The sequence below is a fragment of the Plectropomus leopardus genome, chromosome 14 (assembly GCF_008729295.1).
Source record: "Plectropomus leopardus isolate mb chromosome 14, YSFRI_Pleo_2.0, whole genome shotgun sequence".
NCBI classification, from domain to species: domain Eukaryota; kingdom Metazoa; phylum Chordata; class Actinopteri; order Perciformes; family Serranidae; genus Plectropomus; species Plectropomus leopardus.
Window position 1 is genome coordinate 18,960,803 of NC_056476.1, and position 26,952 is coordinate 18,987,754.

General features: G+C 39.7%; 2 protein-coding genes across 3 annotated transcripts; both read left to right on the forward strand.

The window, feature by feature from the left end:
* The first annotated feature begins 867 nt into the window (after positions 1 to 867).
* On the forward strand, positions 868 to 10,032 carry pomt2 (protein-O-mannosyltransferase 2). 2 transcript variants are annotated; one of them, XM_042500684.1, is made up of 22 exons: positions 868 to 1,028; positions 1,313 to 1,647; positions 2,562 to 2,646; positions 2,735 to 2,839; positions 2,989 to 3,097; positions 3,426 to 3,534; positions 3,671 to 3,830; positions 3,918 to 4,024; positions 4,139 to 4,221; positions 5,161 to 5,270; positions 5,365 to 5,431; positions 5,546 to 5,606; positions 5,745 to 5,823; positions 7,065 to 7,216; positions 7,307 to 7,398; positions 7,489 to 7,565; positions 7,655 to 7,726; positions 7,815 to 7,874; positions 7,964 to 8,069; positions 8,145 to 8,285; positions 8,724 to 8,835; positions 9,299 to 10,032. In XM_042500684.1, the coding sequence occupies exons 2-22, from the start codon at positions 1,349 to 1,351 to the stop codon at positions 9,402 to 9,404; spliced, it is 2,292 nt and encodes a 763-aa protein (XP_042356618.1). In that variant the 5' UTR covers positions 868 to 1,028; positions 1,313 to 1,348; the 3' UTR covers positions 9,405 to 10,032. The 2 variants fall into 2 exon arrangements, with proteins under 2 accessions (XP_042356618.1, XP_042356619.1); XM_042500685.1 differs by having other exon boundaries at positions 913 to 928.
* A 756-nt stretch (positions 10,033 to 10,788) lies between these two features.
* On the forward strand, positions 10,789 to 26,438 carry lin52 (lin-52 DREAM MuvB core complex component). Its single transcript, XM_042501106.1, has 6 exons — positions 10,789 to 10,828; positions 13,557 to 13,631; positions 13,728 to 13,765; positions 13,899 to 13,965; positions 14,325 to 14,408; positions 26,084 to 26,438. The coding sequence occupies exons 1-6, from the start codon at positions 10,810 to 10,812 to the stop codon at positions 26,137 to 26,139; spliced, it is 339 nt and encodes a 112-aa protein (XP_042357040.1). The 5' UTR covers positions 10,789 to 10,809; the 3' UTR covers positions 26,140 to 26,438.
* The last annotated feature ends 514 nt before the right edge of the window (positions 26,439 to 26,952 follow it).

Sequence of the window (26,952 nt, forward strand, 5' to 3'; positions counted from 1 at the left end):
ATTAAAGTCTTTCAATACCACAAATAACTTGAGATAAATGTCTTGTTGTGAAGCTGTGGTCATTGGATATATCATTCATTTTGTTTACCTCTTGACTGTAATCACTATCAGTCATCAAAATAAAAACATAAAAAATATCAGTCTCTTTGAAAATTTATTTTGAAAAATGCCACCCATAACACCTCTTTTACTGTGTGTATGTAGATACACATTGTTATTTGCTGCCGTTGGAAGGTTATCTGTAATAAAGCAAGTGTGATAGTTGTAGTATGTAGTAAACTACAACTATCAATGATAATAAAGGGGGGAATGCATGATCCTCCCTCCTACATAAATGACCATATTTTTGTATATTCACTGCTGTGTATGGAGCCAATAAGCAAACACATTAGTAGTGTTAGTTATTAACAAAACAAACAGCTAATTTCTTTAAAACTGCATCATCACGCTGTCAGTGTGCTTGAACAGAATGTGGAACATACTTGTCAAACCCACTTGTATATTTTGGATTTCTGAGGGTATTTAAAATTAAGACAATTTAGACTTCAATTATTTATTTATTTATTTATTTATTTATTTATTTATTTATTTATTTATTTTTTTTTATTTTTTTTTTTAATAAAAAAAGGCAAAAGAATAAATTAGTACAAAAATAATTTCTGATAATATATCGCCCTCTAGTGGCAAGATAGTACTGTAACATCACTACTTTTATATCTTTTCCATAAGCTTTTCCCATTGGTTAACCTGATATTCCAGAAGGATTCTGGGAAATTGTGTGTTTACCTGTCACCACCATGCCCACATAAGCATTAAAGTGAAATACACCTCCCAGAAACCACCTCGCGTCAAACGTGTTTCGTTGACTCGAACTGAACCCTCTCGTGCTCTCTCCTGATGCTAATGTAAATGTTGGAATAATAAAACGGTTAGTTGGTGACGTTAGTGACCGTTAGCAGTTTGTCAGTCAGTATTGAGAGTAATGCCGACGTTTGACGAGTGGACACTCTGTACGCGAGATAGGATAAGTATGTTGTCGACGAAAATGTCTAAATAGCTCGGCGGCAATGTAACTAATATTGTGTGTGATCATTTGTTGACCGGGAAAGGTCCACTGTCAGTGTCTCCTGCCTCCACAGACGATGTTGAGAACTGGTACCTGGTGCTCCAGACCGTGTTAAAGCTTGCTAATATCTATGCTAAATGTGGTTATTTCTCCCAGACTGCACCGTCACACATTATCTAGATATCACCCATTAACCAGCTTTTTTGTTTGTTTTGTATTTTTCTAAAATACTACCTGCTTTGGAAGGGGTCCTGGTCAGTTTATTATAGGTTTTATTCCCTAATGGCAAAGGAAGAATGCAAGGAATGGAACAAAACGGGGGACACTTCAACACTACGAAACAGAAAAGTCCATTCCACTTCAGTAAAGACCCTCCAGACCCCTTTATCAAAGGACAAAAGCAGTCCAACTGCTGGACACTTGTCAGAAGATGACACCCAGTCTTCAAATGGGACATCTGCTCAGTTTTCAGTCAGAGAAAACATCAGTAAGGAGCCTCCAAGCAGAGTGCTGCTGATGTTGGTGTTGGGGCTGTCTTTCTCTACACGCCTCTACAAAATAACAGAGCCCCCTCATGTGTGGTGAGTAGAAGACCTCTGAATCTACATATGTCCATTTTATGCACCTTATTCTTGCTTTTTTTTTTTAACATCAGTCAACTTTTCTATTATTACCAGAGGTGTGCCAGACTTCAATCACAAATTCGGTGACCTTAACTTGAATAAATAATGATAATAATAATAACTTTTTAGTGTAGGGAGGACAACACTGTCCTGAATCTTCTAACGTTAACATTAATATTTGTACGTCTTTTAGACACAAAACATGCAACAACAAGCAATATTGCTTTCAAGAAAGAATTGTTATATAGAAAGTATACAAAGTTATATTTTTCTAGTAAAAGATGAGTTTCCAAGACAGGACGGAGGTGCACAAAATCCACTTGCTTTCATATGCTATGAAATAACAATGCCAGCACTACTTTTCTAATGATTTTATGGTTATTGATTATTATACAAAAGCAGACAGACAAGTACTATTTACAGACAACGAAAAACATAAAGCAAAAGAAATGGTCAAACACATGATTACTTTACATATTCAAAAAGGAATGAGAAGAAGTCACTTTTCCTGTTATTTTTTGTCATTTTTAAAACAAATCTTTGTTGTTGTTGTTGTTGTTGTTTTTTAACAGTGATTCACATTTTCCTCCTTTTCTGAAAAAAATCAGTTTTCTTCCCCTTGACTCTCGGCCATTGTTCAGTTAGCTCTTTGTTTTTTAACTGTGTATTTTTATAATGCAGAACAAGGCTGTTTAGCAGGGACTGAATATATCTTGTGAGATTTATTTCACAATTATATTTTGCATAATATAACATTTTCATGTAGTGTTTCTCTCAGAAATCAATTAAATGCTGAGAGATATAGGGCTGCTGTATATTTGTTTACCTTTTAAAATCAGTGGTTTACATGATGTCTCGTTTTGGTGTTTCAGCTGGGATGAGACGCACTTTGGAAAAATGGGAAGCTACTACATTAACAGGACCTTCTTTTTCGATGTCCACCCTCCTCTTGGAAAAGTGAGAGATCACAGATCATCCTTTTTGTTTTGGTGTTGTCAGGGAAACATCTCCAGCATGATTACTGAGCTCCATTAATCCGTTGCAGATGCTGATAGGTCTGGCAGGCTACATGAGCGGTTATGATGGCACCTTTCCATTCATAAAGCCAGGAGATAAATATGAACACCACAACTACTGGGGGATGAGAGGGGTAAGCTGCTTCCACACAAGAAAACATGCTATTTACAACTTGATAAAAAATGCAATTCATATATATATGTATATATGTTCTTGTCATAACTATACAATGGATGAAACATCAAGGCTGCTGATGTGTCTGTCCTTCTTCTTGCTCGACAGTTTTGTGCTGTGTTGGGCTCCTGTCTCCCAGTCTTTGCCTACCTCATTGTGCTGGAGTTGTCTCAGTCTCACACTGCTGCTCTCATCACTGCCACCCTGCTCATATTTGGTGAGTAACATGTTGAAGTTGCAATACACCAACCACTGAGCCTTCCATATGCTTGTTTTATTTTCTTGAAAAAAATCAAAAAACATAACATTATGTAATTTTTGGATTGATTGTGCGCACACACACACACACACACGTTTTAGAAACAGTAGTGACTTTCAAGTCATTTCCCATATTTGCCATTGTTTTCACCTCAATTTACATCTCTTTTGCTGATCTCAGTAACAGCAAATTTGAAAAATATGAAGCGAATCTTCTACTTTGAGACTATTTAAATGTCAAATCATCATGAATTTGTGCTTACAGTTAAATGTCCTCCTCCTGACAGACACTGGCTGTATCACCATTTCCCAGTACATCCTGTTGGACCCCATACTAATGTTCTTCATCATGGCCGCAGTGCTGAGCATGGTCAAGTTCAACCAGCAGAGATACAGGTAGGACACCACTATGTCTTCTGTTTCGTTTCTGTCTGTCTAATCCCATGCAGTGTAGTGCTGAAGTTATTAGTGGATGAGTGAATCATTTGGGAACAGTAACCGTAAGTTCACAGTCAGTTGCTGTTGTTTTCAGGCCTTTTACTGCCTCCTGGTGGCTCTGGCTGGTACTGACTGGTGTAAACCTGGCAGGGGCACTGGGGGTGAAGTTTGTGGGTCTGTTTGTCATCCTGCTGGTGGGACTGAACACAGTCTGGGACCTGTGGAGACTCTTGGGAGACCTGAGCCTTTCACTGGTAAACAGCAGCATATTTTGAATGGTACTGGTACCAGACAGTGAAGTTTGACTGTTCTGCTCCTCTCACCTTATTTTCTGGCTCCAGGTGGAAATTGCAAAGCACTTCCTGGCTCGGGTTGTTGGACTCATCCTGCTTCCGCTCTTCCTCTATGTTACAATATTTGCAGTACACTTTGTGGTGTTGAACAAAAGGTGCGTGCCATTGTTGTATCATAGATACAGTATGATTATTACTCCTCATTTCCCCCTCGATATTGTGTGGATATCTACACTGTCTTGGTCATCAGGATTGTTTTCTCTCACCAGTGGACCGGGAGATGGTTTCTTCAGCTCAGCCTTTCAGTCCCGTCTAATCGGCAACAATCTTCACAATGCATCCATGCCTGAGTGTGAGTCCCAAACACATGTGTGAATAAAACCACATGATGCTGCAGCTGTGTTTACTAAAACACTAATAAGAAAATAGAGGAGGAGGGCAAAAAGAAATGTAGTGTTAATTACAGCCAGACCAGCTGAAGCGTTTGATTCCATTTTACTGCCCTCTCAAAGTAACATATCAGGGTTTTTCTATGAAGGCTAACTGTTCTTTTGTTTTAGTTCCATAATTTAATTTCAATTCATTTGTATAGCGCCATATCTTTAAAAAAAAGTTCAGAATGCTTCACATAAAAACAAAATTAGCTAACAAACATACATTTATGTATACATACAAATAAAAACACATACGTGCACACATACAAATACAGTTTGTTAACTTAAAAGACCCTTCAGGATGTTGCAATGTAAAACATGTGTCTGTAACCAGTGTCAGTGAATTCTGGGTGACCTTGCAATTTTGTACATTCACAGCAACTTTTGCACAAATTTGACCAATCATCGTAGTTTCCCTCAAATCACTGAACTCACTTTCTTTTTCTGGTTGTAAAGAAGTCCTTGCCTGACAAACTGTGTGTGTGAGAGTACTGAATATTATGCTTAAATGGGGCACGACACTTTTATTTAGCTTGATTGATCAGGTTATTTAGAACACTCAGAACAGTGCTGTATTATTTTGAAAGGAAAGAGTTGCCTTCAGTTTTTAATGAATAATACAAATATTTCGAAAGACTAGAGTTCTTTGGTCTTATCCTTATGCCCTTGTTAGATCTTTCAGGATAAACTGTAATCTATGCATGATTTTGTAAAGATTATTTTGAAAGACCTCACATTGCCTACCACAGTGGCTCCTTGCTGCTCTATATGACATTTAAAAAGTAGTTTTCCATTAAATGCAACTGTTCCTTGTGTCTTGAAATGATGTGATGCAACATTTTCGTCTTGTCACACAGACCTGGCGTATGGATCCACCATCACAGTGAAAAACCTCCGTATTGCTGGAGGCTATTTGCACTCTCATTGGCACTTATACCCAGAAGGAGTGGGAGCAAAGCAGCAGCAGGTCAGGCCACAATGTGACACATACATAATTAAATATGCTATTATCTTTGATAATTTATTCAAAATAAACAGTTTTCTCTGCCGTTTCCTTACAGGTGACAGCGTATCTCCATAAGGACTACAACAACTTGTGGCTCGTTCACAGACAGGATGATAATGGATGTGAGCAGATGGGGTTGATTTTCTGTTCAAAGACACTAATAGCATCAATTGAAGTCATGAGGAAATAATGTGTGAGCTTCCTATTGTTAATCGCTATTGTTTATTTCTGTTAAGCCCAACCTGGGACACCTGATCTGGTTCGACATGGTGACATCATTCGACTGGAGCACAAAGAGTACGTATCATGACAGACGCAGCAGTGAAATGACAAACACATTATTTAATATCCGCAGATATTAAACGATTCAGTTTCTCTCCAATTCAAATTATGTGCATGTTTTTGCAATGGTGTAATATTTCCTTGTCCTTTTAGAACAACTCGTAACCTTCACGCTCACCTCCATGAAGCCCCTCTGACCAAGAAACACTTCCAGGTTACAGGCTATGGCATTGTGAGTAGACCCGTAATACAAAGCTGCGCTTGTAAAGGTTTTTTTTTTTTTTTTTTTTTTACTTCACTGCTCTTTTCTATTGAGTGATGACATGTTACAAGACTTCTGGGTGAAGTTTGTTTTCTACCTAAGTAACTTTTTACTGCATTTTTGACATGCCACATCATCAATTGCCTTATTCAGCATGAAAAAATACATTAGGCTGCACTCAGACTGCAGGCATATCGGATCTCTCCAATCAGATCTTTAAGGTAGACTGTCTGCACTGTTACTTGCAAGTGATCAGATCGGCTTTGTGTGTCCAGATATCATCAGCCTATCTGCACGGGTTACTGAAGTAATGACGTCAGCATCGGTAGCTATACCCGTGATTCTGCTTTCCAGTGCAGAAGTTTGAGAATGGAGGTCCATCATAAGCCCCTCCGAACAATCGAGCTGTCAAGTCGTGGTGCAGAACTCCTCCGTCGCACCAAGACAAACTCTGCGACAGAGGAGGCTGGTATACATTGTGATGCTTCGTGCTACAGTCACGACCGGCTTCCCAGTGCAACAAGAGATGTGATATGTTGAAAGTCATGCAAAAGACACTTTTAAATCTGATTTGAGCTGCCGGACTGAAGAAATCTGATTGGCATTGCATTTTAAACCACATTCCAAATGTCGTTTGGATCCAGTTTACAAAATTGGCAGTCCGAAGAAAGCCTTAGATTCTGATTGCATGTCATTATGGCATTGATCAGATTGCTAGCCCTAATCCATTTTTTGGCATATCCAGATTGATATGAGAAAGTCTGGACAGCAAATGACCACGTGAATTTCATAAAATGTGATTTTTGCAAATCAGTTGCACATTTAGAGGCGGTGTGAAAAGCTCTTCCAGTTGGATTTCTACAGCAGCTCAGCCCGGACGCTCTGGCCACTTTGCATAGCTCTCAAGTCACCACATCTCTGTCGCTGAGTGTGTCTGAAGCAGTTCTGCACCGTGTTTTGACAGCGCAATTGTTTGCAGGGGAAATGATGGACCCAAAATCTTATGCTTCCGCTTTGGAAAGCCACATCACCAGCTACACAGCTGCTGAAGTCTGTGTTGTTGCACAGCCGTCCATGCAGATAGGCTGGTGATGCAGACAGTCTGTCTAAAAGATCTGATTTAAGAAACAGATCTGATTTGCCTGCAGTCTGAACATAGCATTTGTCTGCCCCCAAGTTGAAACACATCTTCACATTTGGCCTATTTTTAGAATGGCACAGGTGACACCAACGACCTGTGGCAGGTGGAGGTGTGTGGAGGCCGGAAGGGTGACCTGGTGAAGGTGCTGCGTAGCAAAGTCCGCTTTCTACACCGAGCTAGCGGTTGTGTGCTTTACTCGTCTGGCAAGACACTCCCAAAGTGGTAAAACGAGTCTCCTCTGCTCTGACTTTCACCTGTTCAAGCTTCATTATGTGTGCAGAAAACCGAAGTGCATGTTGTGTGTCTGTTCAGGGGCTGGGAACAGGTGGAGGTCACCTGTAGTCCCTATTTGAAGGAAACTCCAAGCTCTCAGTGGAACATTGAAGATCATATCAACCCCAAATGTAAGATAAACACATTCCTACGTTTTTTTGTCTACTGTTCATGTCAAACACTTACCAACATGTTCCTTTATCTCCTGCATGTTCTGGCAGTGCCCAACATTAGTCTGTCTGTGCTGAAGCCCCATTTTCTGGAGATCTTACTGGAGTCTCACATCGTTATGATAAGAGTAAGAAACATTGTTTTAAAAATCCATGCGTGCTTTAAGAATGTGGTTTTATCAGAAATCATTTATTGACATAAAATGTGCCTTTTTAGGGTAACAGTGGCTTGAAACCCAAAGACAATGAAATGAACTCAAAACCCTGGCACTGGCCCATCAACTATCAGGTGCATTACATGATATACAGTATAAAGCTTATTGTAGAATTCAAAGTAAATGCATAACCACGTGTAACTGCATATTTTTTCTGTAAAGGGATTGAGGTTTTCTGGAGTGAATGACACAGAGTATCGTGTTTACCTGCTTGGGAACCCTGTGAGTCTGTCTTCAGCTTGCTTAATTCTTCCTTTTGTTGCACTTGTCTGACTTGAGCAGGTTACTCATGATATAATACTCATTTGCAGGTGGTCTGGTGGATTAACTTGGCCAGTTTAGGATTGTATCCTATCATGGTGGCCGCGGCATCTGTAGCCCTCCACAGAGGTTTCTCACTGAGTCAAAAAAGAATAGGTATGATCATCATCGCAGCAGCAGTAAACTAATGACATGAACATGAAATAAATGTTCTGCTCTCTGCTGTTTCAGAACATTCTCTGGTGCTTCAGAGAGAAGGAGGACTGCTCCTCCTCGGCTGGCTGCTGCACTATGCACCTTTCTATACAATGGGCCGCGTGCTCTACTACCACCACTACTTCCCTGCAATGCTGTTCAGCAGCATGCTAACAGGTACCGAGTCCCAATGCATTTTTGCTAATTTCATGATATAGACCAGAGGTCTATATCATGACCTGCTAATAGTCAATTCAGCATACTTTTAATGGCACCAATTTGCCAAAAATGTAAACAAATGTACAGTCAAAAAAGAAACAAGTCATAGCTCACAGTTCAGTGACTCAGTGGCAACATTATAGTTCCTGTATAATGTATCAAATCTTGGATTGCGATTTTTAAACTTTTTTTTAAATCAGAGCAAGGCAAAGAATAATAATTAGAATGACAAAATCAATTAATATTAACTTTTTTCAACTTGCACAATTTTTTGGGAGTGGGTATTAGAGTAGTTGGGTGTTCGGGGGCGCAGTTGTTGATTGTTGCTCACAGTGTGACACTGAAAAATGATCCAGACAAAGTTCTAATGAAAGAATTCTGTTTTGTTTTTTACAGGAATTACGTTGGACGTTTTGTTGAAAAACACTGACTTGCTACTCCGCCCACCTTATTGTGAATGGCTGCAGAGACTCGGGCAGACGGTACTCCTGTTTAGTGTCCTTTACAGGTGAGATAACTAGCAGAGCATCTACTGTGAAGGCGAGTTTATATCATCAGTCTGTGAAATCTGCTGCATTTAATGAGGTTTCTTGTAATTATAGATCAATTTTTTTTTTGTTGTTGTTTGTTTTTTTACATGACTTTCTCCACTCGACTTACAAAATACCTCTCAAATGCTCCAAAAACATTTTGACAGAATTTTAGTGATGTCAAAGTAATAGGTTGACATTTTTGGAAATACAATTATTTGCTTTCTTAGCAAAGAGACAGATGAGAGCAGCGATACCTCTCTTGTATTTGTCTGTAAAAGTTGAAGCTGTTGTCAGCAGACATTTAGCTTAGCTTAGCACAAAGACTTAAAGCAGGGTGAAACAGCAAGCCTGGTTTTAGATCACTTCAAAACACATTTTTAAGTTAAAAAGCATGTTTTTTTTTGTATAAATCACACTAACTCAGTCTCTGTCTGTCAGTTTCTACCTGTTCCATCCTCTCTCCTACGGCATGACGGGTCCTCTGGCACACGAGCCGGGCAGCGCCATGGCTGGTCTCAAGTGGATGGACTCCTGGGAGTTCTAGTCAACTTTGCCCGAATAAGACAATATCATGATGTATAACTGATCTGAATGCGAAGGACTTAAATCAGTCATGTGTCTCACAGACGTATGGTTTTTGTTTACATAAAAGGATAATTCTCATAAGGTACTGACTGTACACACTTCTAAAGAATCTCTACCCGTCAATGTATTTATGTGTCTCAACATTTCCAAGTATTGTAGTCTTTAATGTCTGAAGAATGCTCTGTGAGGCAGACTTAAATCTGTGTAATATGAATGCCAGACTGTTGTGGAGTATTTAAGAATAAAGATAAACACAATAATCGTCACCAAGCTGCCTTAACTCACAACACATCTTACATCCTGGACTTACACATGGATACTTGCGTACTGTAAGCTGAAGTGCCTGAAAGGAGCATGTGAAAGTAAAATTCAAATGCTGCATCTCAGTTTTAAAGGTAACACTTTTTGTTACATAGTTTTAGGCTATCAGAGACTGTATTTTTGTTTGCAGTTGTCTTGATCTTAGTGCCCAGTATTTTTGTATTATATTTAGCCATTAATGCTGTTAAGTACTGTGTACAACTACTACTGACTCTCTGTGTCATACGTACATATCAGCATGATCAATAAATGGTAATATTCTTGTAGTCTGTGCTTATTTATGTTCACATTGTCAATATTTCATCTTTATTTATTTAATTATTGTTTATTTGCATGTGAATTATTTGTTATTTATGGTACTGTTCTCTACTAAAGCTGGAGGCACAGAGACACAAAAGATGAACACATTATCATTTAATTGTTTGGGGGTTTTTTTAATTTTATTTAACACAAGAAAAATATACAGAAAAAAGTTAGAAAGTAGCTGTAGAACAGATATGATAGAGTTAGGCAACAATTGTGTGAACACACTAGCCTACTTTATGTCATTTTCAATAAAACCGACAAGAAGTGTGAATTTCCTGCTAAATATTTCTAAAACTCTAACTCTATTTTCATTTTTTTAAATAGTGAATTTATGTATTCACCATAGAAAACAATTAATTTTATAGTTTTAAACAGGAAAGTAGAGAAATTAAATTGCAATAGATAGCATGACATGCAGCCACATAGACTGCAAATATACTACTACTAATAAATAAAAACACGTGCAGTCGTATTAACTTATACATATATTCAAGAGGCAGTAATGCTGTGAATGTTGTTGGAACTGATCCCAGCTATAAAAAAAAAAAAAAAAAGAAAAAACTCACTAAAATACAAATTCTTTTCATAGCTTTTTCTTCACGTTGATGCTGGATTGTGCACTGTGGTAATAAAACAGTGTGCCGCCTGGTGGCGTGTTGGTGAAGTTCACCGGTACGCGTCAACTCTGTAAACGGCTGCTGTGATTGGCTGTCGTTGATCACGTGTTTATTCTGAAGATGGCGTCTCCAAATGGAGGTAAATTCTAATTCCTTACCCTGCTATGCTGTGTATAAAATGTAAATTTGACGCGTTTACGGACATTAAATCGTTAGCGACTCCTATGCCGTCTTACACGAACACCCGGAGACGACAGAGCACACATGTTAGCGCTGTATTTGTACTGTTTGTGGGTGTTTTCTTCGGCTGGCTAAAGCCTTCACTAGCCCTGTGTTGTGTCTGACCAGCACACAGTCAGCTTCAGCCCAACGGCCAGTTTGACCCACAGACATTAAACTGTGGCTGCTGTTAGCTGTAAACATAGCTAGCCTCAGAAGTTTGCTGCTTTGACACAATCGGGCTAAATCACCTCCGTGGGTAAAACATTGTTTTGTTGTTTAACACTATCGTGACTTGTGGGTTTTACTCGCGATAACGTTTCGATTTTTTACGTTTTCTCTTGCTCTTAACGTTGTTGTTGTTACAGCACACTTTACGTTACATCCCTGCTACATCTTTTTGTACGTTTCTACGGAAAAACACTCTTATAGTTTACAGTGCACTCATTGTGTATGTGTCGTTAGTAGTAGGGGTCGAGGGATAGTAGTTTTTCAGGGCTGATACCGATTATTTGTGATTACCGATAACTGATGTTTGGAACCGATATGCATTTACATAAAAAGTCCTTCTGTCAATATGTAGAATATAACAAACTACAACACAAAACTTAGTTTAATTGCTTTGTTTAATCAAAACCGAAACATTCAACGTCATATTCAGCGAGCTCCCAGCAACAACTTTTGTAAAGTCAAGTGGAAATTTAAATTTAAAAAATGAATAAATAAAAACAGCTCTCTGAGGTTTTACACAGTAAAGGTTCCTCCCATGCTGAATCTTTCTCTTTGCACTTTTTAATTAGTACATTTTATCGGTCATTATAATGAAAGGCTGATACAGGTAATCAGCAAAATGCCGAATATCTTTGCCAGTAATTTGCGAGGCTGATAATGTGTCAAACCCTAATCTTGTAGTGCAAAATAATTAAGTACACTTATTCCATTTATTATATATTAATAGGGTAATTGTGACTTAAAGGTACAATAATTCTTTATAACCCTGTCTTAACTGTAAACTTATTGGTGCAATGACTCATATTCCTCCTGCTCTTGAATGTCTGTTTAACATATGTTCCTTATATTTCCAATTCTTATGTCTACTTATCACGAGAGGTCCCACGATATGATATTATCATGATACTTCCGTCTGGATGCAGTATTTTTGCATACTAAACACTTTGCAGTGTGGTTAGTATTGCAAAAAAATGTAGATATATTGTGATACATTACCTTTTCCCACTGCAAATTGTGTCCACAAAGGAGAACGTCTTTTAACATCAGTTTTATCTACTAGATAACATTATTTAGTTCATTCATTTCAATTATTTTATTTCAGCAAAATGTATCTAGTGGACAGAAAAAGCAACTGATTATATTACTTGTAGTCTACCAAAAGTTTGATTTTTGTGCAGTATAAATAATTCATATTTTAAAAACAACAATACTTGGCATCCAAGTATTGATACAATATTGCTACGCAAAATAACCTGATACCATAAGGTATTAGTATTTTCCCCCACTCCTACTACTTATATATATATTGTGTTGTACATTGTAGCATTATACACATATTTTCATATTTCTAACTTAACATGCTAGTTTATATATTGCATTGTAGTATAAGGTGCTTATTTTTGCATTTTTACACACTTTCTATACTCAGCACATTATACATATTTATGCTGTTAAACATTTAACATGCTTGTGTTAACATTGTGGCATATTGCACGACTTATTTTTACTTACTTCTTATTCATACTTTTATAATTTTCTACACTTTACATTAGAGCAACAGTAACAAACCAAAATTTCCCCTTGGAGATGAACAAAGTATTTCAGCTTCTGATTCTGTAGTACAAAATTGAGGTACCTTCACTTTACTTGAGTATGTCCATTTAATGCTGCTTGCTACTCTGAATTATGACATTTTGGAAGCAGTAATTATACATTTTACTCAACTAATTTACATTTATTTGATAGCTTTAGTTACTTGTTACTCTGCAGACTTTGATAAAAAAAAATTAATTCACTAATATTTTATATTGCATTGTTATAGATTAAGAGACCCAGCAGTATAGAAATTATAGTCATCCTCACCTTTGCCAGCTACAACATTAAAAATGGTGAACACATTAATGAACTGTTAATTATAATCCAGAAATATGTGAACCTGAAATGGGCCAATATTTACTTTTATGTTTTGTTTTGTAACTTACAGTAATGCAAAACATGTATTATGTATCGAATTGATGTAAGTTTTGTTTGGATCTCTTATAGCTTATCTTCGAGACTACATTAAAAACATTTAAGCATACAAAAATCCACAACAAAGTATGTTTAGAATTTCATTTTGTATGCAGTATTCATGAAATTTATTTCACACAAACATTGTAATGACAAAGATGGTCCTATTTGCAATATTGGCTTAACCCTAATGACATTAATTTACATTTTATCTCAATTCTTCAAGTTTTGTTAAAATGCTTATGTGCAACAAATGTGCATACTACCACACTACTACAAGACACTTTAGGAACTTCCTGAAACTCTGCCTTTTTATTATTTCCACATATGCATTGTATGTATTTTCCATGGATTTTTTTTTTGTTTATTTGTATGTTTTTAAGTAAGTACATTTTTTATTGTGACAGGTGACGATTTTGAGAGCTCTTTGCTGAGTTTGGAGAAGTTGGACAGAGCGTCACCGGACCTGTGGCCAGAGCAGTGTAAGTTTACATTTTCCCTGATCTGGTGTAATGGGTCACTATGGAATTATGTTTTATGTTGCTATAATCTTGATTATCCTGTAATCTCTCACACAGTACCCGGAGTTGCAGAATTTGCTGCATCTTGTAAAAATGTGAGTTAGATTCACAGTGGCTCGCTTTGATTTACAAACTAGATAATTAAATAGGCCTGACATATTATGATATATAGGCCTTATGTGTAAATCTTGTCGTTGGCTGAGACCTTTGTTGTGTCTTATATCACAGCCCATCACTAATTCGCCCCCCAAATGGATGGCTGAACTAGAGAGTGAGGACATTGAAATGTTGAAAGGTAATGTGCAAAACTGTAGAAATGTCATTGTTTTGTAACATTTCGTGGGTATAAGTAGTTTTAACGCATACTCTCGTCATTTTTTCCATTGCATAACTTAAGTTTAGTAGTAAATGAGTTACTCATGAGAATATGTGAAGTAAAAGGGAAGCTATAATAAACTTGAATTTCAGCCTACACCTTTTTATACTATATTTTTGTTTTTCCTTTTAATTTCATGCCTTGGCATTATTTATTCTTCATTAAGTGAATGCCTTTCAGAAAATTGTTAACAAGGACCAAAATAAGTTACCACGACAACTAATGGGATAAAATTTTGTCGAAATATAGTAACACCTTCATTATGGGTCCTTCTGTAGAACTGGGAAGTCTGACCACAGCCAACCTGATGGAGAAGGTCAAAGGACTTCAGAACCTCGCTTACCAGCTGGGATTAGAGGAGTGTAAGTACATGAACAACACAAACATTTAAAAATTGCCTTTATTATTTATTTGATACCTTTTATGATTAAAAAACAAAGTGACAAGTATGCAAATGCACAGATAACAGCTTCAGGCTACTCACATGTTACCACCAGATGGCGCTCATAGCCTTTCAGTATCTTAACCAGTGCACAGCATCCTTTTGTACTTTCACTTTCAAACCCCAAACAGGTTGAGTTCCCATCGACTGGTGTGATTTTTATCCAAATACAGAATGGATAATGCTGAAATTAGGACTTCACCGTTTAGAATCAACTCTCCCTTCGTGTCAAACAGCGGACATAAAGTGACTTTGAGGTCTTAAAGTATTGGATTCAGGTCAATCTTGTTAAATTGGAAAAGGTAAGAAACGAGGGCATGCCCACAAGAGCCCATACAACAAGTGCTCAAGCATTTGATTGATGCAAAATCTAGTTTTTAATCCATTCACTGCTGCCTCCATTGTTATAATCCGTGTGGATTAGAGAGATGTAGCTAAGTGCTGCAGGAGAAAAATGGGTATTTATTTTTCTAGTGAAAAAGCACACAAGCAGTGAAGAGTGTTATAGCCCCCTCCCCTTTTAATGGGATGGAAAATCTAAATAAATGTACATTGTTGTTTTTTGTTTGTTTTTTCCAAGTTGGTTACATTCAGCCAACATGCGTGATGTACGTAGGGCCAAAGTGATGTGATGTTGACAGTTCTGTCACTGCAGCGTTCATGTAATGGCTTGCGATGAGAGCACTGCTTTCTAAAAATCCATAAAGACAGCCTCCACTTATAAGTCCAATCATGCCAAAAATAATTTGAATAAACCTTAAATGAAATTTTAGAGATGCAAAAGGTGAAACTCTTTAATTATCTAAAGAGATCATCACATTGAGTTGACTCCAGACTGACTGAGATGTTTTCGGCAATGGCATAAAGCACAAATATCTGGACCTGGTGGAGTAGGTGTTTAAAGGTGTGTCTCTGCATTGTGTTGTGTCTAATGAAGAGCGTGAAGCTCAATACGTCAACTTGTAGTCATTTAATTAGATAATTATGGGAGCCTAGTTTAGTGTGCGGACTCTGTTTTTCCGTCTTGCGTAGCACCAGCTTTTTTTTATCTTCTGGATGTGCGTGCTTTTACAAACTTTTAATAATGCACAAATATCCAAATAGACATACTGCAGGGAGCACAAAGAACAGCTTCATATGAACAGGCTTTAGATTGTGTAGCATGGCTCGTATCTACATAGACCACAAGACGTCATTTAGTTGTAAAAGTGTCTAATCTCCCCGACAACCCCAAACTCCAGAGGCATGTAATCTGGCTGGTATAAAGATGTTAGCTGTCACAGGTGCAGGCCTGCAGACTTTGCAATCATGTCATGTACCTCGGGATGACGGGACACAATGATGGTTATTATTGGTGTCGGAGCAGCCCTGTAATGGGTGCCTGTTTAATGCTCTCTGGTTTAATTTTCTCCTTTTCCCGGCTGTCAGGGGAGGCCTTGTAAATCTCAGCTACTTTTTCATCATGTTTGTGCACTCTTCAGTACCCGTAAACGAGACTCCGCAGAGGCGCGGCGGAGCGAGGGCAGGGGGGACAGGATTTACTGCCCCTCCCCCTTCAACATGTGGACCATTAAAGAGGAAGCTGGTTAATGGGCAGAGCACAATCAAGCAGTGAAAATTCCCCGCTGCAGTGAGAGAGGAGACCTGGACCAAACATTATTACAAGAGCATCACTCCCCCCTGTGCCTAGAATACACCTAAGCAGGACTAGTGCTGGTTTCTTGCCATTTGTACATGTGCACACACTGTTGTAAACTCATGTTTGTACATGTGTATTAACATGGGTGTGAAGGGGGGATGTAGCACACCCTTAATCCGCCACCAGCACCCCCAACAATGGCTGCGTGACGCTGGCCCAGTCTGATCCCAAAGGGGTAGACGCGTGCCTCTTCCCCAGGCCGCAGCTGTTACTCCACCCCGTGATGAATGCCCCTGTCGTGAGCCGCTGAGCGCGAGCATCAAACCCCAAGTCTCTGGGGAAAGCTGAGGACTCTGATAAGTGCTGTTATTGGAGGTAATTGAAAGCTGAGTGCTCCTTTGGGATGCACTGGAGGACCTGTGCTGCTGCGCACCAAACTGCTCTGCTGGAGTTGGTGATGGTGCTCTATCACACTTGTGGGCTCAAGGCTGCTAAGTACTATTTAACACTTATCCATCTAGGATGTGCTGTTAATTTGGACACGTTTCCACTGTAGACTCTGCTCCTTAGTTTAGATTTTCCTCTTGCCGAAACCAAATTAGAACCACTTGCAGAAACTTTTCAAAATTTGACCGACAAGCAACAAGCTGAGTAACATTTTTGAGTGAATACCTCAACTCTGACAATGTGATTTGCTTATAGGAGATAGTTTCACATAGTCCATGGGCCGACTCCCATAATGGCACTTTGTAGAAATTGTAGAAAAGTGTGACACTGAGATTCATGAGAGTTCAAGTGAACTGTGTCTTTAGCTGTTTTTGGACGGAGGAAGTTCTAAAAATCCTCCTTTTTATTTTGTGTACACAGCAAGAACTAGGAACAATCTTAGATCTTAGAAAGCCGTTTTGAGCGACTTTTTTCACTCTTATTTCAGAGAAGGTACTCATGAGTGACATTAGAGGACAGCGATTGGTTAAACACATGAGCAAAAGCAGCACTGGGAAAAAATAATTGAAAAAAGCAAACTGTTAGCTGTGTAAATAACAGGCGACATAGAACGAATACAAGAGATATAACGAGAAAAAAAAGAATACGGACAAATGGAATGACAGTGAAGTCCAGGCTTTACTAATAGGGAAATACAACATGATTTTAATTTTTTTTAGGTCAAAATGCTCTCAGTGGTTCAGAACAAGGTGCAGGTGCTGGTTCCATGTTGCTGTAAAAGGGCTATCAGGGAGTCCCCAGAACTGATTGGTCTAATGCCTTTTGACAGACTAACAGCAGGGGTTAAATAAAAGCTGAAAATGTACCCTTTAAAATGAAAACAAACACTTTAGAGAGAAAAACAGAATAGTTAAACCTAAAATCAAATTCTTTAAATCTTGTCTGGACCATGGACTAAAATATAGATCTTTGTAGTTTTTTTTCACTCAGATATAAAAAATCAAACACAGTAGAAACTACAGGGGCACTCAGAGAGCTCAGGCCGCCACCAAGGCCAAATGCCCCATCTCGCAATGTTGAAAAATAATTAATTTATCCGCCGTGTGATTCGGATCCACTCCAAAATTTAATGGGTTCTTGGTCCTTGGCCCACGCTACACCCTTCCACTGAGTTTTATGAAAATCAGGCCAATGATATTTCTGTAATCCTGCTGACTAACAGACAAACTAAACTGGAAGCATTACCTCCTTGGCAGAGACAAAAAATGTGTTAATTAACTTCTCAGGCCAGGAAAAGACAACACGCAGGTGTTATCACCATATCGCAGCGACCGAAAACTTTGATATTCAGGTAAAAACAGCGTCAGTCAGTGTATTCTGGACGTAGGACCACCTGTTGTCTCATATAGCACCTCTCTGCCGTGACGCCGCCCTGCGTAGACCCAGGCTGACCCCTGTTGCGTCTGCGTGTGTGAAGGTGAGGCTGAAGGTCGCCCTGCCCTGACAGCTCCTAATGGGCCCACATTCACCACCGCCTCCTCCTCCTCACCCTCAGGATCAATCTCCGGCCTATTAGGAGCATGCCGCTGCTGAATATGATTGCATTCACTGGGCCCCACTGGTGCTAATGTGCCTCCATCAATCCATCAAGGCGGGCTGACCGCGGGGCGGGCGGTTATGAAGTGCCTGAGCTGACAGCCGCTGAATGAGGAACAGGGGATGCCTCCCCGCCGCCACTACCCTTCTTCCTCCTCCTCACCTCCACTTCACTGCTGTGCTCGTCCCTAAACCTCTATGTTGTGTGCGCGCGTGGGCTCATAGTTGCGCTGAATGGCAGCATTGTGATGCGTCTCTTTGAAGGTGACACCTTCGCTGTAAGGAAAGCGAAAGAGGCATCGAGACTCTGTTTTTATCGTCTTCATATTCAGTTACCGTGTTCCTTGTGTAGTTACCTCTCTCAAATTGGCTCCCATAGAAATACCTTTTTAATTATTGGGCGTGCTGTTTCGTAGTAGTGCTGCTAGTAGCGATGGCCCATTGTTGAAAAATCTTTCGCACTTCACACACATTTTGCAACAGGATGACACAAATATCTCTTTCCTCTGTGTAGCAGGTTGCAGCTGTATCTGATAGAGCCTGTCCATATCTCAGGCAGGATCAGTGTCGGAGCTGTGTGAAAGCAGAGGCAGGCAGAGCTTAACACACACACTCACACACACCGCTCCTCAGTTCTGCCTGCCTGCCGCCTCCCTGAGCAGATCGGAAATGACACCTCATTTCCATAAAGGCATTAGGAATTCATTGGATTTTCTTTCCCAGCTAATCATAGTGAGGGTGTAAAACCTTTTAGGCTTTTTAATGAATGATTTTTGACTGATTGCCTATTAATAAGGACACCTCTTGAACAGGCATAGGCTGGGGCAGGGGTTGGGAGGTGCAGATGTGTTTGTTTTGGTGTGTGTGAGTGTGTGTGTGTGTGTGTGTGTGTCAGCCAGGCGAAAATGCATTGGAGAAGGAGGAGGAGAGGAGGGGTGGGCCCTCTCGGTTGGGACATAAAGAGGAACCAGTGGCTCCCCTGGGAAATCACAGCTCGTGTCTGCATCTTAAATATCCCTGTGAAGTATCAATAAGTGGGTAATTGAATTTTGAACACAAACATGAGCGTCAGGTGTATGTGTTGCGAGACGGGGGGGTGCTTGGGGGGGGGGGGGGGGGGGGGGTGTCGGTTGAATGTGTGCGCCTCCAAGTGTTTCTTTGCTCGTGTGTTTGTGTGTGTCATCTCCTCTGTGTCTCCCTCGTCCCCCGGGGAGGAGGGTGGTGAAAGAGGATGTTAAATCCATTAAATAAAGCTTACAGGCCGTAATAGCTGAGCAGCACTCGGAGATGGGCAGTGAGGGTCAGATAAGTCCTCTTAACTCTTAATGAAAGTGAATTGGGGCAGTCAGGGCCGGGGTCCAGGACTCCAGTTAACCCAGGTGGTCATCTGTCTTTGGAGCTAACAGGGGTCCAGCGGCTCACCGGGAGCGTGCCATCGAGAGAGGCAGCCAGGGGTGGGGGTTACGGGGGGGCGCAGCGATGATTACTCTCATTTTATACACAGGGGAGTCGTGGTGGGGGCTGGGAGTGGGCTGTGACAATGACACCCAGATCACTCACCGTAAACGAGGGGAAAGTAAGATGTTACACCACCGCGTTTCCTTTTGCATTTACATTTGAGCCACCTGGGACTCGCCCATTGGAAATGATTTGCCAGTGCAGATCAGAAAATTGCAGAAACATTTGGGTTGCACCGCAGAACGTCCTACAGTGTGGACTTTGCTGTTTGATTTTGAGAAAAGGGCAACATTTTAAATAGCCTCAGGCCATATTTAGCTGTTTGCAGATATGGGTTAATCTCCATTGTTGCAATGTGCTTTAGCAGCTTTAATCAGGCCCAAAGCAGGCCAGAGGATTACTGGGCTGATGTGGTAGCTGGGGGGGGGGGGGGGGTGGGGGGGGGGGGGGGGGGGGGGGGGGGGGGGGGGGGGGGGGTACAAGAGCGTCCATACAGGCCTCTCCACCAACATGTCCTCAGTCCTCATTGTGAAGATAACCTGGCTCTGTTTGTTTACATATTGTGTCTATTTATGGATGAAAATAATTTTAAATTTGTAGGTAATGTGACTTTATCAATTACCTACAAATTTAAAATTATTTTAATAATTTTAAAATTTATGGGTGTGTCTAATATTTTGTACACAGTCTACCCACAGTTTCTGAAATCCTTGGAAAAATCAAGGTCATGTAAGTTTTTTTTTAAAACAGACGTAAATAGACTTGGGTCATTGAAAGTGCTTCATTGATTGTTTCATAAGAATTTGAAGTTCCTTCGATATTTTTACCAGACACGATAATGTTGCAAGGGCTGGTATTTTTTTTTTCATCTGGTGAATCTATGTGTGTGTCATCATGGCGAAATGTGAACCTGGTGACACCTATCGTAGAGGAAATTACCACTGAAGCTGTTTTTAGTATTTTGAAAGGTGTTAATATAACTGTCAGTCTGTCCGTTGACAGATTTTGTCGGGGCAATAACATCACAACCATGCAAGATAGTCACAAAATTTTACAGGTAGTTCAAGTGAAGGCCAAGTTCAAGGCGGCGTGGTTTGGGTAAGAGGACTGGAAGTAGGGGGACAGAAATTAGGGAAGGGATCTGTGCCGCTGGGCAAGATTTGCTTGAAATTGTGAATTGCTTTATTGTGGCTGGAGGGATCCCACCACAAGATGGGCTCTAGTTTTAACCTAATGTCAGTGAATGGGCTCTTTTTAGTTTTGTCTGTGAGTTTCTCAAAAGCATGCTAGTTCTAATTATGAAAATGATCAGTGTTGTAACAATAAATAACCTCGATCTGTATCTCAAGCTGTGCTGTGTTGGCTCGTTTAATTTGATAGGGCCTAAAAATCCTTGAAATGTCCTTGTAGTTGATGTTTTAGAAGGTGTGTGAACTGTACAGTATAATGTGGTTGTGTTTACTAAACTATCATGGTCGACTCTGATGGAATCTCGGACCTGTTCGGGCTGAATGATAATTATATAGCAACAAATCAACAGGGCAGGGAGATGGCCTGCAGGATCCATAAGGTGTCATTTAGTATGGATGGCAGCAGTAACAAGATGCTGATTAACTTAGTGCAAAATTAGTAATTGACCTTTCTAATCAACTAAACAAATCTCTAAGTCCCACTAATCAGTATTGATCTACCCTGTTGTATGACAAAACCTGTGTGTGTATGTGTGTGTGTGTGTGTGTGTGTGTGTGTGTGTGTGTGTGTGTGTGTGTGTGTGTGTGTGTGTGTGTGTAGGTGACTGTGTAAGGATGTGGGTTGGTGTTGGCTTTCCAACTTTTAAATAATTTTGTCAACTGTGGTAAAAAAAAAATAACTTCTTTATAAATAATTTAGTAAAATAACTTGTAGAAAGTTGGGGTTTTTTTTAAATGCGAGTGCAGCAAAGTTGAAATTTTAATTCAGATGAACTATTGTATTATGTTTTGTACACAGAAATTTCCAAGAAAACCCCATTTGGACATTTTTTACTACCTGTTAATGTCGGGCTGTTTCAGGACAGACATTCTGACATGCTGAATTACGTTTAGCTGCTTGGGTCTCAGGGTACTGATGGTGCATGCTGACTCACTGTCACATTTGTCAAGTTTCCATTCAAATCAAGCACAAATTATAATGAATAATCAGTAACAATAATCCAGAGGATCAGCAAGGTAGAATGAATTCATGGTACTATCTGGGGATAAGTATGAGTACTCCAGTACCCTTTTGGAGTACTTGTTCAATGTAAAGTGTTTTCGCCAACCAACTTCCCACATGTGCACATGACTTTTTTTTTTTTTTTTTTTTTTTTTTTTTTTTTTTAACTAAAATGTGACCTCCTACAGCACCTCCTTGTCCTCTGTCACTCTCTCTTTGTTTGTTAGACAACTGCTGTGGGAGTGTGAGCTCCACAGCAGGGACAGTTTGCACACACAGCGTGCACACACACACACACACACACACACACACACAGAGTGACAGGGCTGTTAGCATCACCAGGCTAACATCACCTGGTTATTAACTGGGCAGAGTTAAGCTGTTTGGTGTCTGTGTGAGTTTGTTTGGGTTTGTAAATGGCACAGTGTCAGATGACTTGTGCTAACCAGGCAGGTGATAAACTGACTGGGAGGAAAGCGTCTCTGGATTCTGGAGCTGGTCTGTCAGTGGTGATGGCAGCAAAAGAGAGTTTTCTGTTTTTTCTCATGGTAACTTAAATTATTAAATTATTTAAATTTATTAATTTAATGGTTTAATAGGCAAAGTGAAGCCTAGTTATGCATTAAGTGAATTTTAGATATAATTTGTTTTCTGTTGTTGGCCAGTTAACATTCTGATTCTTACCTCAGAGAATGTGGGAAACATGATGTTTGTTTCATATATTTATCTGAGAAAGGTGACAGTCTCTTGTCACTCCACACAGATCTGATGTTTTTGAATGTCGCATTTTTCGTGTCTTCAGTGACGTGAAAGTTTCAGTGGAGATTTCAGTCACATGGTTCATGAACGTTATGATTCATATGCTAAATCTGTTTCCGTTTAACTCTGTTGCATCTAGTTCTTATTGATAAATTTCTCATCTCAGCTAAATGTAGATTTTTTTGTGACATTTTAACTTTTGAATTTTTGCCATTTTCACTTTTTTTTTTTTAAAGTCCAAATTGAAAAAAGTATGATAAGAATAGGTGGAAACCTAAAATTGGCTTACTGAGACACTTGAGTAGAACAGAGCCGTAGTTGGTGCTATAAGTAACACCTGTGCTTTTCTTATTGTGATCCCGGTGTATCTTGTGTTGTATTCTTCCCCACCTTTCATATTCTGTAATAACTTGCTGAACACTTTTCCCCTAATTCCTTTTTATAAGAAGAGAGCCACACATCATAAATTGAGCACTGATTTATGTTTAATGGGGTCTTTAATGTGATGATATCAATGATATTTCTTTCTGAGTGAGGGGAGGCTGAACTGAACCTTAATTAATAAGACGCTCAGTGGGGCGAGGGGTCTCAGGAGGAGTGGCACAGCCATCCTTGATCTGTTTTACAGTTTGGGCTCATCCGGAGATGGAGAAAAGTGATAACGTGAGAGAGAGAGAGACGCATGACACCTTAAAAATCAAAAATACCCTTTACCGTTCCTGGTATAACTGCTCCTAATAAGAAAGTGACATCAGCGCACCTGCGACTTATGGGTCATCCCAATGTAATTGCTTTCCCTCGCCTAATTTTGATGGCTTCATTTCAATCTCAAGCACCCTATGCATGTCCAGGGGTCCCCTGATGACTTTGTTTAGGGCGATTTGAAGAGACAGCAAAGTGCAAAATGAATCCATCCCATTCCAATTAGCATCATCTTTAACCTAATGAGGGACACCTCAAGGTGACGTGGCCCCCACGCCCAGATGCACCATTATCATTCCACACTGGGCAACTCATCTAAATTACTAACTGGCTTTTTCATTAGCAGCCGTGGGTGGGGGAGGCAGGGCCCTTCACACCAGTACACAGGCACGCAGCAGACAGCCGAGATCCTGATCATATTCTTCTTACAGGCGTCATGAAGGTGGATGACTTTCTGCTAAATGTCCATTTGAAATCAGTCCTCTGTCTTCTGCTCTGTAGTCTAATATTCGTGTGATGTACAAGGTCAGTTAGAAACTAAATAGAGTCGCTGATGTGATCTTTGCAGTTCATAAAAACAGCCGAGAGCCTGATCCTCCTCTTATCTTTAACAGAGTAATTACTGTACCTGGATGGTGCATCTCCAGGATTGATAATGATGCTGCAGTAAAGTCTCTGCAGTCTCCATAGTGACATGAGGGTTTGTCTGTGGCAGAAAAGCCTCAGCAATGATTGCTCTCCTGGTGAAGACCAGTTTTACAAAGGGCCTTCAGCAGGGACAATTCTGTTCAAGGACTCTCTGTGGCTCAGAGTTAACATCCTTGTGCAAAACCGAGTTCACTGGATCCCACCTAGACATCCTGGTGTGTAGGGCCTTAAACAATTTTAACAAAGTGTTTTAGTTGCATCACAGATGTCGCTGGGACTCTACAGGGTGTGGGAAAATAAGTCGAGGTGGGAAATGTTTGCACTCAGAACCATAATGTCAATGATCTAACAGAAAAAATCATTTGAAAAAAAGGTATCTAAGGCATTTTATTGTAATGCAAAATCCAAGAAGATATTTAGTCTTATCTCATGTCGGTACAGAGTCAACTATATTTCCAGACTCCAACTAAATCTTCAAGAATCAGCTCCTTTTTTTTCTTCCACTTCAACAAGGGTGTTTTTAAGCCTCCACGCCGGCAGTGGCCGAGGCATAATATTTTCGGGTTGTCCAGCCGGCACATTCTTTTGAACGCGATATCTCAAGAAAGACTTGAGGGAATTTCTTTAAATTTCACAAAAAAACATTGAATAGACTCAAGGATGAACTCATTAGATTTTGGTCATCAAAGGTCAAGGTCACAGTGACCTTGCATTCGTCTCATCTGTGTGAAAGTGATTATAAAGAACACCTTAAGGGAATTTCTTCAAATTTGATACAAATATTAACTTGGACTCAACAATGAGCTGATTAGACTTTGGTGTTCAAAGGTTAAGGTCACTGTGACCTTGCGTCCGTCTCATTTTCGTGAACACAGTATCTGAAGATGCCTTTGAGAGTTTCCTTAACTTTGCCACAAACATCCAGTTGGACTCGAGAATGAACTGATTCGAACCTGGCGATCGAAGGTCAAAGGTCATGGTCATGGTGACCTCACAAAACACGTTTTTGGCCGTAACTCAAGAATTTATATGCAAATAATGACAAAATTTCATGCACATTTCTACAAGGATAAAATGATAAAGTGATGATATTTTATTTCCAAATGGTCAAAGGTGAACTGTGACAACATAATGTTCTGCACAAATCATTGGCCATTATTAAAAATCATACCTTAGGAACAGAAGTGAAGACATTTGGTCTCTGCAGGGGGAGCTGTGTGTGAAGGATCAATGTTTTAGAATTTGTAGCTTCTCTGCAGCACCATTTCAAGCATTTTCAAGTGTCATGGCTACATATGAGTCTGGACAGAAATGGACCAAAACTGCAATTTGACTCGTTCATGGAGGAATGCAACTATGAGGCTACTATTAGTTTTTGTTTTGCTATGTTTTGTTAAGTTTGAAGGATTACAATCATCCAGATTTTCTTTTAAATGCAACAATTAGGCTTCCTAAAAGTTTGAAAAATAAACACAGAAATGTGAGCAGAATATGTGTAGCAGGATTTCCTATCAAATTAAACATGTAATGACCCTTCAGATTGATCTTCCAGTCCCTTTGGTTTGGAAACCACCGGCCCAAATGGGTAATAAGCATATTTCATGATGAATGTTTCACTTTTCCCGTTAATGTGGTTCTCTTATTCTCATTTTGCTAGTCAGTTGCCACTTATTTTATACATGGCCATATTCCATAATCACTCGTTGAGGTTAATAGAGACATTTTTCTTCTATTCTCACTCATCTTGCATCCACACGAACACACTCTTTCATGCATGCGTACCTCTGAGTACTTGTACTTCACTACATTGAGACAGCAATCAGGCAAATCACAAGACTCCTTGCTAGCTCCGCTTTCCATTTTATGTGTTTTCCATGTCCTGAATGAACAGATGTTTGTATAAATTACCTCGCTGTGTGACACTGCAGATATTAAATACATGCTTTGCATTACTAAACAACAGATCTGAGGCGGTTAGAGCTGCAGGCAAATGTTGTGGAAGACTGACTGATTTTACCAACTTGTGAAGGATTGTTGGCAGGGTGGAAAACAAGTTAGAGCCTTGGTCTCTCACAAGCATAATACTGAAAAATAAAATCTTAACCTGTATAGTGGCATATGTTGAATATGTGATGTGTCTTCTTGTTTTCCAGCCAGAGAAATGACCAGGGGGAAGTTTCTGAACATCTTGGAGAGGCCCAAGAAATGACGTGTTTTTTTGGCTTTGGCAAACAACAAGAAATGCAGGACTGCAACTGAAAATGACCTATGCTCTGAACATGTTCAGACATTCACAAGAAAGTTCAAAGACTCTGCACTCAAAGTGTTATTTGGAGCAGAAAGCTCCCTCTCACAGGTGAGGTCTTTTCTCAGTGCACCTGTTGTCCTCCTAGATAGATGCCTTTACATTTACGGATTCTTTAAAATGATTTATTACTTCTTGCTGAATTCCTCAGTCGCTTGTAGAACTGCCCTGATTAAATGTTCCCTATTTATTCTTATTTCTATTTTAAACATGATTTACATTTTTTGCAATTTGTGAAGTTGTATAATAAAGTTTTAAAATGAAAAGATGATATCCTTTTACTTAAAATCCCCTTGAATTATCAAGTTTGCAGCCAAAGCAACTAACTTTTTTTTTTTAAAAAAGACTGTTAACTTTTAATTAGGGCACTAACTTCATGCCTCTGCCACTCCACAAAGTGCAGCACCTCTCCGGCTGTGGACATGTCAGGAGCTCCGACGTGAGAGTGCTTTCCCGGCTACCAGGCCATGTTTTCCATTTAATGAGCATTGGAAGCAGGGTCTCCTACACAAAACATTGCGTAAAAATAATATTGCTCATTGTCATCGCCTTTAATGAGAGCTGACATAATTACTAGGACCATTTCTTTTCTAATTAGCACACTTCAGCATTGTTGGAGCTAGCGGCCGGGCAAAAAGGGAATCAGACAGGCATGCCGAATGGGAAACAAAAAGAAGTCCATCCGCCATAATTAGGTAAGACAATGCCTCGGACTGT

Coding starts and splice junctions, on each gene's coding strand:
- pomt2 (XM_042500684.1), top strand. CDS start 1,349: ATGGCAAAGGAAGAATGCAAGGAATGGAACAAAACGGGGGACACTTCA. Junction 1,648..2,561: donor ACAGAGCCCCCTCATGTGTG/GTGAGTAGAAGA, acceptor TTGGTGTTTCAG/CTGGGATGAGACGCACTTTG. Junction 8,070..8,144: donor ACTGAGTCAAAAAAGAATAG/GTATGATCATCA, acceptor CTGCTGTTTCAG/AACATTCTCTGGTGCTTCAG.
- lin52 (XM_042501106.1), top strand. Junction 13,632..13,727: donor GGACCTGTGGCCAGAGCAGT/GTAAGTTTACAT, acceptor TCTCTCACACAG/TACCCGGAGTTGCAGAATTT. Junction 13,766..13,898: donor TTGCTGCATCTTGTAAAAAT/GTGAGTTAGATT, acceptor CTTATATCACAG/CCCATCACTAATTCGCCCCC.